General features: G+C 41.5%; 1 protein-coding gene across 2 annotated transcripts; it reads right to left on the minus strand.

Annotated features, from left to right (window-relative positions):
• Positions 1 to 1,646: 1,646 nt before the first annotated feature.
• On the minus strand, positions 1,647 to 10,850 carry LOC124135227. Of its 2 annotated transcripts, none has more exons than XM_046500492.2 (6): positions 10,733 to 10,850; positions 8,611 to 8,658; positions 7,111 to 7,259; positions 4,053 to 4,217; positions 3,483 to 3,529; positions 1,647 to 1,750 (listed from the first exon to the last, which is right to left on the minus strand). In XM_046500492.2, the coding sequence occupies exons 2-6, from the start codon at positions 8,652 to 8,654 to the stop codon at positions 1,718 to 1,720; spliced, it is 438 nt and encodes a 145-aa protein (XP_046356448.1). In that variant the 5' UTR covers positions 8,655 to 8,658; positions 10,733 to 10,850; the 3' UTR covers positions 1,647 to 1,717. The 2 variants fall into 2 exon arrangements, with proteins under 2 accessions (XP_046356448.1, XP_046356449.1); XM_046500493.2 differs by having other exon boundaries at positions 8,611 to 8,655; positions 10,733 to 10,836.
• Between the last annotated feature and the right edge of the window lie 1,255 nt (positions 10,851 to 12,105).

The raw sequence follows: 12,105 nt of genomic DNA on the forward strand, positions 1-12,105 counted from the left end.
TAGATATGTTTGATATGACCTGTATTCTGAAAGCGCTCACAACGTATGCTGTAATGTATGTTATGATAATGTAATATTGCATTGTATACTACTATTGGTATATGTGATTAATATACTTTTAATTTAATCGGTTATCGAAATCAGTGGACATCAGTTGATATATGTATGTCGGCCAATCAGTGTTAGTCAAGATATACTAGTATATCAGATTGAATTGTTTTCTGTAATGAAATGAACTGATAAGCGATAATCAATATTAAATACTATTATACGAATTACGGTATTAATTTGCATATTATTACCAGCTGATTACGTTTAAAATACAAGAAACTGAGTGAGTGAGTTTAACGCCGCTTTTAACAGTATTCCAGTTATATCGCGGCGTGTCAGCTTAATGTGTGAGGAAAGCCCGAAGTGATGCAGGTCTCGGACGTTTACTACTTCGGTGAAACCCACGAGCACGGGTATGGTGCTGACAAACCTAGAAACATAATCGGGGCGAACCGGGATTCGAACCAACAATCTTAGGTTTCTGGCGTGCCCAAGGGACGCAACTCTGCACAGCGAATCACGGCGCCTTAGACGACTGGGCCACCCATGCCCCCGTATAAAGATAGTAATGAGGAATCGGTTCTTTTAATCAATCCGTCAGAGAGTATGCATCATTAACACGTGGATATATACTTCACGTTCAAAATTGGAGAAATGCGTTTTTTTAGTTACCCTAGAAATTCAGCATGTGATCCTTATAATCTTAGTTGCACTTTTTTTCTGCCGACTCAGCAATAATTCTCAAACTCTTTTTATCACACTCATCATATGCATAGCATAAGAAACATTTTGGAGCCAAATAAAAGTGCGTTTTTGAATGATGGAGACAATTATAGCAGGGACAATTTAAAATCAAACCAAATGCAGTTCCGTTCAGGAAGAAAACGTGTTTCATGGAATGGAACAAAGAACACAGCTCTTGAAATATCCTCTAACCTTATTTTAGAACCTTATCCTACCTATTTGTTATTTAGTGAACAATCCATGCCATAGTACATGGCAATCTACCTGACACTGTGACACGCACTTCTATCGTCTGAACCCAACTCAACAGGTGAGAGAGTTAGTATGGTTTTACGCCACGTTCAGCAATATTCCAGCTAAATCACGTCGGGGGACATCAGAAATGGGTTTCACACATTGTACTCATGTCGGGAAACGAACCCGGGTCTTCGGCGTGACGAGCAAATGCTTTAACCACGAGGCTACCCGACCGCCCCAGCCATACAGGGGCTGCTTGTGTTGCGACCTCAGTAACGGCATCCAGCAGCATTGGCAACACTTGGCAACACTTGGCAACACTTGGTAGGAATGGGCGTTATAGATTACAACAAAGTAACAACAATGTAACGACATTTTGCCATTAGCGGGACGGACAGCTTTATTCTACGATCGTCTTCCTAGCATTCGACCCGGAAGTGGTTACTCGGGACGGTGGTGCGTGACCTCACACTCGTTGTACGCCTGAAACGGAAGTAGTGGGGTAACCATGGTAACCACATGGGATACTATTTTCCACCAGAACCAATAACCACACAAAACAAGGGACTGCGCAGTCTTAGCATTTCCTTTCAACGAATAACACTAATACGAAATCACGAAATATGTGTTTATTTTGTAAGTCACAACATCATATGATTAGAACTGAACCGGATATTCTGCCAGATTAGCCGTGCGTCTGCACACATTCGTTGTAGGCCTGCAAATGAAAAGGAAGTGTAGCCATGACAACCTCGCATACTGCCTATCCAACCGAATATGATAAAACTTGGCCCCTGAATATATGTAATTAATGCAAAGGGGTGACTATTGCGTGGATCGATGCTCATGATGTCAATCTCTGGATTGTCTGACCCAGACTCGATTATTTACAGACCGCCCTTATATAGCTGGAATATTGCTTTGTGCAGCGTTAAACAAGAACCAACCAACCAACCAACCAACCAGCCAGCCAAACAAACAAACAAACAAACAAACAAACAAACAAACACATATTACGAATATCAGAGCCACTGCAATACATTGCCGGAAACAAAGAATATGCACCCATGTGTGATGGTGGCTAAAATGAAACGAACACGAGATTATTGTTCGATGCTGATGTATTTTATGTGTGTATCATAGTTGTGTTTTGGACCCTAGGTTTGCATTGTTTCGGAGACTTTTTTCAGCATAGTAATTGTTTTCCAATTTTCAACTATATGCTTTTTTTGCACACCTATCAATAAAAAAGTCTGCCATTTCTTATGCCGAGGGTTGAGAGTTCAGGTCGTGGGATACAGGGGTTGTTCGGATCGCATATCTCCACGTCTAATCGAGCAACGTGTTACTCGCATGTCAGTCTTGCTTCCTTGCATCACTATACTGTCCATTTTCTAACTTATAATCAATATACAGTAAACTACGGTTATAACGAACACGCTTATAACGAACTCACGGAAAAAACGAACTAACTTTTTAGTCCCGACTACTTGCTGTGGTCATACTGTATATATGCTTATAACGAATTACGGTTATAACGAACTAAAATTAGTAGTCCCTTGAGTTCGTTATAACCGTAGTTTACTGTATTGCTATCAGGCCGTTACGGGGATTTCTATCTTGTAATGTATGGGATCGCTTTATTGTAAATGCAAGGATCTGTATGTTTGATTGGAGGTGATCTCTACGTTGTGGTTTAGTTGATCTGTGCGTAGGGTTGAAGGGATCTCTACGTTGATGTGGAGGGGATCTCCATGTTGAAGTTTCGTGAATCTCTACGCTGGAGTTGCGAGGATCTCTACCTTAGAGTTAAGTGGATCTCTACGTTGGAGTTGCGGGGATCTCTACGTTGGATTTAAGTTGATCTCTACGTTAGAGTTAAGTGGATCTCTACGTTGGAGTTAAGTGGATCCCTACGTTGGAATTGCGGGATCTCTACGTTGGAGTTGTGGGGATCTCTACGCTGGAGTTGTGGGGATCTCTACGCTGGAGTTGTGGGGATCTCTACGCTGCGTTGTGGGGATCTCTACCTTAGAGTTAAGTGGAACTCTACGTTTGAGTTAAGGAGATCTCTATGCTGGAGTTTCAGGGATCTCTACGTTGGAACGGAGGGGATCTCTACGTTGGAGTTGTGGGGATCTCTACGCTGGAGTTACGAGGATCTCTACGTTGGTGTTAAGTGGATCTAAACGTTGGGGCTTTGGGGATCTCTACGTTGGAGTTAAGTGGATCTACTTTGGAGTTTAGTGGATCTCTACGCTGGAGTTACGAGGATCTCTACGTTGGAGTTGTGGGGATCTCTACGTTGGAATTGTGGGGATATCTATGTTTGAGTGGAGGAGATCTCTTCGTTGGAGTGGAGTGGATCTCTGTGATTGACAAGGCTCTCTTAGTTTGACAGCCCTGAGAGGGACAGGGATGAAAGATCGCATAATGTAACTGCAGCTTACATGTGTCAGGAAAATGGTGAACTCCACATCCGTGATCTTGCCGTCATCTGCAGACAGATAAGTGGATATAATTACCAAACACGTGCAGATTGAGACACAACTAACTAACACGTGCAGATTGAGATTAAACTAACTAACACGTGTAGACTGAGATTCAACTAACACGTGCAGATTGAGACACAACTAACAACCACGTGTAGACTGAGATTCAACTAACTAACACGTGTAAATTGAGATACAACTGACAAACACGTGTACATTGAGATTCAACTAACTAACACGTGTGGATTGAGATACAACAAAATAACACGTGTAGATTGAGATACAGCTGACAAACACGTGTAAATTGATATTTAACTAACAAACACCTGTAGATTGAGATACAACTAATAAACACGTGTATATTGAGATACAACAAACTAACACGTGTAGAATGAGATACAACTCACACCATCTTGAATAATAATCACTGTTATGTTAATAAAGAACAAACTAAAAACGTATAAAATGTAAATCCTAAAGAGACATATTCCTGAATTCCCACACCTGGACACGGCTAACAACACTTACGGTTAGTGTCAACCTTGCTCTTCAGCCCTGATACGTCAAAGAGGCCAAGACTTCCGTCGCCGTTGGTGTCAAACTTGGTGAAGATGAAGGCGGCGAAGTCAGGGCTGTCGTGGTAGGTGGCGCTCCACTGTTTGACAAACTCAGCTCTCGAGATGGACAGACTACCTGTGTCACAGAATCGGACGATTTTAAAGTTCTGTACAGAAAAACGACAACAAATCCTTGATGTTACCCTGGCTGCGGCAAGAAGGTTTGAACCCTTGCATCCTTCAAATAATCGACAGCCTGTGTCCTATGAACAACATTATTCGGTTTGTCTCGGCTTATTCCGTCATCTATATTGCAACTCGGGACGCAGCGACATTCGTCACCACTCGCCCCTTTCCGTCACCTGCAAGAAGACTCGTCCCCCTATCGATGAATGTTATGTGCGAAAATACGACAAACCAATCAGAATGCGCGTATGATTTCAATTTCTTCGTCAAAGAATCCCTCAGAAATATTTTTTGATTTTACATATGTCTTGCATCTAAAAATATACCAAAGACACAGTTAAATGCTTTCGATCATACTGTATAATTCCGCACGTTCCGATGTTCTTTAAATTGCATCTGAAATATATATAATATATGGGGAAAATGTGTGAACCATTACGCAACGAGTTGACAATTGTTTTAGGTATGCCCGTTTGCGCTAAGACGGAACCCGGTCGCAAAAATGGTCACGAGAGGGGCACGAGTCGCTATTCGGCTTGTCCCGGAATAACACGAGTTGGTCACGAATGGACGCAGCGAGTATGGGGATATTGCATAACATCAATGAAGTTCGTGCTAAACAATATAAACATCAACTGTCAATTCAAGGACATAACCAGTCTAGATTATCCACCGAAACAGATTCCATTTGGCGTCAAGGGCAAAATAGCTGTGAACAACTTGGGAACAAGTGAAGGTCACGCCTGACGCCATACTTTTTTTGTGACAGTGAGTGAGTGAGTGAGTTTGGTTTTACGCCGCTTTTAGCAATATTCCAGCAATATCACGGCGGGGGACACCAGAAATGGGCTTCACACATTGTACCCATGTCGGGATTCGATCCCGGATCTTCGGCGTGACGAGCGAACGCTTTAACCTCTAGGCTACCCGACCGCCCCTTTTGTGACAGTGATAGTCACACGAATTAGTGAAACTGGTGAACCCAAACATGCAGGCCATGATGACCTAGGGCATTAGGAAAGATGATTAGGATGATGCGATTGGTACTAAACACTACACTACAAGCTGGGGAAGATATGATTGGAACTACACACAACACTACAATCAGCTGTGATGTTATTGGATCTACACACTACACTACCATCAGCTGTGATGTTATTGGATCTACACACTACACTACAAGCTGTGGAAGATATTATTGGATCTACACACTACACTACAAGTTGTGATGTTATTGGATCTACACACTACACTACAAGCTGTGATGTTATTGGATCTACACACTACACTACAAGCTGTGGAAGATATTATTGGATCTACACACTACACTACAAGCTGTGGATGATGTTATTGGATCTACACACTACACTACAAGCTGTGATGTTATTGGATCTACACACTACACTACAAGCTGTGATGTTATTGAAACTACACACTACACTACAATCTGTGATGTTATTGGAACTGCACACTACACTACAATCTGTAATGTTATTGGAACTGCACACTACACTACAAGCTGTGATGTTATTGGATCTACACACTACACTACAAGCTGTGATGTTATTGGATCTACACACTACACTACAAGCTGTGATGTTATTGAAATTACACACTACACTACAATCTGTGATGTTATTGGAACTGCACACTACACTACAAGCTGTGATGTTATTGGATCTACACACTACACTACAAGCTGTGATGTTATTGGATCTACACACTACACTACAAGCTGTGATGTTATTAAAACTACACACTACAATACAATCTGTGATGTTATTGGAACTGCACACTACACTACAATCTGTAATGTTATTGGAACTGCACACTACACTACAAGCTGTGGAAGATGTGATTGGATCTACACACTACACTACAATCAGCTGTGATGTTATTGAAACTACACACTACACTACAATCTGTGATGTTATTGGAACTGCACACTACACTACAAGCTGTGGAAGATGTGATTTGATCTACACACTGCACTACACGCTGTGGAAGATGTGATTGGATCTACACACTACACTACAATCTGTGATTTTATTGGAACTGCACACTACACTAACATCAGCTGTGATGTTATTGGATCTACACACTACACTACAAGCTGTGGAAGAGGTGATTGGAACTACACACAACACTAGAAGCTGTGATGTTATTGGATCTACACACTACACTACAAGCTGTGATTGAATTGGATCTACACACTACACTACAAGCTGTGGATGATGTTATTGGATCTACACACTACACTACAAGCTGTGGAAGATGTGATTGGAACTACACACAACGCTACAATCAGCTGTGATTGGATTGGATCTACACACTACACTACAATCAGCTGTGATGTTATTGGATCTACACACTACACTACCATCAGCTGTGATGTTAATGGAACTACACACTACACTACAAGCTGTGATGTTATTGGATCTACACACTACACTACAAGCTGTGGATGATGCTATTGGATCTACACACTACACTACAAGCTGTGGATGATGTTATTGGAACTACACACTACACTACAAGCTGTGGATGATGTATGTGGACGCCGATCTATATAATGCTACAGGAATATCATAACGTTTTAAAGAATTCACCGGGAACCTGAGGTGAAACGAATACATAGTGTCTGGTTTCTAAAATAATCTGGGGCGGTTCGGGTAGCCAAGTGGTTAAAGCGTTCGCTCGACAAGCCGAAGACCCGGGTTCGATTCCCGACATGGGTACAATGTGTGGAGCCCATTTCTGGTATCCCCCGCCGTGATATTGCTTGAATATTGCTAAAAGCGGCGTGAAACCATACTCACTCACTCACTCTAAAATAATCTCACCGTCGTGATCGAAATTGGAGACAAACTCGTTGAGGATTTCCATGTCGGTAACAATGCCGTCGCCGTTCTGGTCCATGTCGTTGAGGGCCCTGAGAATGACCATGTCGGCGGTGTGCGACATAGCGTTGGAGTGGATACACTTTTCCTGGCTGAATGACAAGGACAGTGGATATCCCGGTAGCAAGTAAACACAAGGAATAAGCAGTGGACACCCGTTTCTCTACCCGGTAGACAGTAAAAAGAATTAATGGACAGTGGACAACCGTTTCTCTACCCGGTAGACAGTAAACACAGGAATGGACAGTGGACACTCGTTTCTCTCTAACTGGTAGTCAGTAAACACAGGAATGGACAGTGGACACCCGTTTCTCTCTACCCGGTAGACAGTAAACACAAGAATGGACAGTGGACACCCGTTTCTCTCTACCCGGTAGACAGTAAACACAAGAATGGACAGTGGACACCCGTTTCTCTCTACCTGGTAGTCAGTAAGACAAGAATGGACAGTGGACACCCGTTTCTCTCTACCCGGTAGTCAGTAAACACAGGAATGGACAGTGGACACCCGTTTCTCTCTACCCGGTAGTCAGTAAACACAGGAATGGACAGTGGACACCCGTTTCTCTCTATCTGGTAATCAGTAAACACAAGAATGGACAGTGGACACCCGTTTCTCTCTACCTGGTAGTCAGTAAACACAAGAATGGACAGTGGACACCCGTTTCTCTCTACCTGGTGGTCAGTAAACACAGGAATGGACAGTAGACACCCGTTTCTCTCTACCTGGTAGTCAGTAAACACAAGAATGGACAGTGGACACCCGTTTCTCTCTATCTGGTAATCAGTAAACACAAGAATGGACAGTGGATACCCGTTTCTCTCTAACTGGTAGTCAGTAAACACAGGAATGGACAGTGGACACCCGTTTCTCTCTACCTGGTAGTCAGTAAACACAAGAATGGACAGTGGACACCCGTTTCTCTCTACCTGGTGGTCAGTAAACACAGGAATGGACAGTGGACACCCGTTTCTCTCTACCTGGTAGTCAGTAAACACAAGAATGGACAGTGGACACCCGTTTCTCTCTATCTGGTAATCAGTAAACACAAGAATGGACAGTGGATACCCGTTTCTCTCTAACTGGTAGTCAGTAAATACAGGAATGGACAGTGGACACCCGTTTCTCTCTACCTGGCAGCCAGTAAACACAAGTGATGGACAGTGGTCATCCCTGACCTCTACCTGCTATGAAAATCATGAAAATTCTATTTTTTAAATATTTGCTTTCTTTATAAAAGAACATGTGTGTCAGCAAAGTACGTTAGAGTTCTAAGACCAATTCCAACCCCCCTCCACACACACACACGCGCACGCACGCACGCACGCACGCACGCACGCACACCACCACCACCCTACCCCAACACACCCCACACACTCTATTATAAATGACCCTCCCCTTACCTATGAGCCCAAACGGCAAGGAAAAAGATTTCGACTTACCCATAAGCCACTGCGGCAAGAAGAAGGACTGCGAGTGCTAACATGCTGCTGTGGAAAGCGAAATACAAACGTTGCTTTCAAATCAGAAACATCTTGATTTCACAATAATCATACCACGAATCATTTCAGCCCATTGCTCCTCATATATTAATAACAGAATAAAAGACAGGTTTTCTTCCCCTCGCATATGAAAAATATAAATACTGCACTACGATTTGTCAATTTACAAAAATCTAAAAAAGCTATTTGTTTGTTGTTTAACGCCACACCCAGCTATATTCCCACTATATGACGGCGGTCTGTAATTAATCAAGTCTGGACCAGACAATCCAGTGAATGACATTACGAGGATCGATCCACGCAATTAAGATGTGATGACTTGCATCAACCAAGTCAGCGACCACTCGATCGGATCTCCATAAGCGTAAGCGTGAAGGTTACAATTAATAAGTAACCATGGTGATTTTGACTACTGTTTACTTAAAATATTTTCTTTGCCTGATATAAGTATAATATAAAAGTGTAAGAACCTTCGACATACACAATCGTCAGGCCGCGGGAGCTTCAATTCAATAAAATAAACGCGTATCGCTATTTTCTCGCGTTGTAAAGCATCATAATAATAACAAAAAACTCCAAATTGATCTTCCCATTAAACAAACAGTTTTATATAAAGGATATTAAATGATACATGTCACTTTCATGTCTCACTGTGCAAAAAATACCCTTCGATGAAAGTACAGTTGGAGTTTTACTTTAGTCAACTCGCGCTGGTGATATGTTCTATGTAAACATATGAAAGATATGAAAGATACCACCTTTCTGGGGACACCTGGTATCATCACTATTTGCTAGTGATTCATAAACACATGCTCATGATATAATCGACTCTGCTTTTAGCAGATATTTCTTATAAACATGAAAAGAGTTTTGTCACTTTTATTTAACCTTTTCGTACTTATTACAATTGGTAAAAAATAAAGAGCTTTAAGAAAACTGTATGTAACATTTCCCAAAGAAATAATTATTTTCTTTACAAAAAGTAATAAAAATTAAAACAAAACACTTGAAGGCGACCTATTGTTCAGATGATGAAACGAGAGCAGTGATGGCGATCGTAAAATGTATAATACTCAACAGAAGTAAAAAAACCATCATGTCATGGGGTGACAGAATAACTGCAGTCATATGAAACATCTTGTAATGGCATGACAGATAAACTGCAGTCATATGAAACATCTTGTAATGGCATGACAGATTAACTGCAGTCACATGAAACATATTGTAATGGCATGACAGATAAACTGCAGTCATATGAAGCATCTTGTAATTGCATCACAGATTAACTATAGTCATATGAAATCTTATGTTCTGTAACTTCTTTTGAGTAGTATACTTGGTGAAACCTCTTCATTGAACATATTGTAGTTCTAGCATAAAACTGAGTTCCTTATAAGTCGAAATGATATGTTATACCTTTCTGTACTTAAGCACCAAGAATTGGTTGTGTATGTCACACACAAACGGTAAAGCCACCCATCAACATGGCCGGATGAAAAATATCGATGACAAGACAACACTAGTGGAAGCATTGGTTTAAGTAATCAAATGCACTAACACAGTTATCTATTAACGTTTTAAGTAGTTTCCCTCTAAAATACACATGTTTGACATGTGTGTTATCTCAAAATATGAATATCAGACTGTAAACACTTGCTAAAAACTTTTGCCGAACCATGTAGATGGCGAAACGATTAGGTTTCGACATTCAGAGACTAAAAAAACTGTTCCAAAAATTACTTAAAACAATAAAATTGCATCAGGTTTTACTTTTAAAAAGTGTTTGCTGGTTCTGCTGCATATTTGAAAAAAGTATGCGACAAAAATGTTTCTAAAAAAACCCAAGACCTCTACCCACAATAATAATTCATTCCATCTAAATCCGTTTCTACGTCGGCGTTAATTGCCGAATATGATCCCAGGTTATCGATTCATTGATGACCCATAGTCGCTGCTGTATCTGTATCACCTCATCCATGTCGAACCTTGCCAACTGTTGAATCACCCTGTTTGATCTAACAACTGAACTATGTTCTACCTGATAAACACAACGCTGACTTACCTGTGTGTGTGTGTGCAAGAATGGAGTGTGCATGCTCCGCACTATTGGCAGGGTGTTTTATAGACTCGATCAGCTGTTTGGTCACACACGCAAGGAGGTATGGGAGCGACTGGGAGTCAACAATCTGATGTACACAATTTGACGCGCTTTCACCTATATTTTAAAATTTGAAAGTGATTAATTTACCTGACATGTTAGAAACTGGAGTTTTATCCTCAGAATAACAGTGTGTAATGTTAAAAGGTGTATAAAGCCGGATAGGGTGTCCATGTTTGCATCTGAATTTATTTTGGGCATCTGTTGACCTGAAATAACATTTTTTATGGGCGTTTCAAAACTACTTCTTGCTCCTTCATCAGCATTCGCGTGATGAAGAAACAAGAAGTAGCTCTGAACCTCGTGACAAAGAATGAAAAAAGTTGTTTTAAATAGTTTTAAAATATTCATGTTCTGAATGCTTATCAAAGACCTCATCTCATGACCTCCTCACCGACTTCTTTTAACAATCAAGGACGCTTCAGCGGGGCCCCTCGGCTGCTCTTGGACAGTTTGCTGAGCATGTACCAGCGACCCTGTTTTCGTTGGTCAAGTGGAAACCCCTACGGGTACCTAGGAAACTTCAAACTCTAATTCAGTGTTCATATTTTTGACCTTATAGGTTGCTAAGCAACATTTCTAGCTCAACGTCAGTGGTCATGTGTGAGATCCTTCAGGTTGCCAAAGGATGCTTCGGGTTTCTAAGCAACATTCCATGCTCTGCTTCACTGGTCATGTTCATAACACAAAAGGTTGCCAAGGGACACCAACGGGTTGCTAAGGACCATTCCGAGATTTGCTTCAGTAGGTCATGTTCATGTGTAATGTTTATGAGTTCTTTAAGCATCAGATTCGCTGTGCAGAGTTGCGTCCCTTGGGCACGCCAGAAACCTATGATTGTGGGTTCGAATCCCGGTTCGCCCCGATTATGTTTCTAGGTTTGTCAGCACCATACCCGTGCTCGTGGGTTTCACCGAAGTGGTAAACGTCTTAGACCTGCATCACTTCGGGCTTTCCTCCCACAATAAGCTGACACGCCTTGATATAACTGGAATACTGTTAAAAGCGGCGTTAAACCAAACTCACTCACTCACTCACTCTTTAAGCATCACCACGAGGTCCAGGTCTGTTACAGACATAATGTTCATATATTCGCTAGAGAATCACCAAGAAGGCCGTTTCAGTGGTAATTTTGAGATATTAGCTAAACATCACCACGAAGTCTGTTTTAGCGGTAATGTGTATATATTTGCTAAGCACCACCACGAGGTCTGTTGACAAAGCAAGATCCAAAACCTTCAGCTGGCATTAGATGTGTTACCCTAAGGGTCGCAATG

The sequence above is a fragment of the Haliotis rufescens genome, unplaced genomic scaffold, assembly GCF_023055435.1.
Source record: "Haliotis rufescens isolate VD_foot unplaced genomic scaffold, xgHalRufe1.0.p SCAF_15, whole genome shotgun sequence".
Taxonomy (NCBI): domain Eukaryota; kingdom Metazoa; phylum Mollusca; class Gastropoda; order Lepetellida; family Haliotidae; genus Haliotis; species Haliotis rufescens.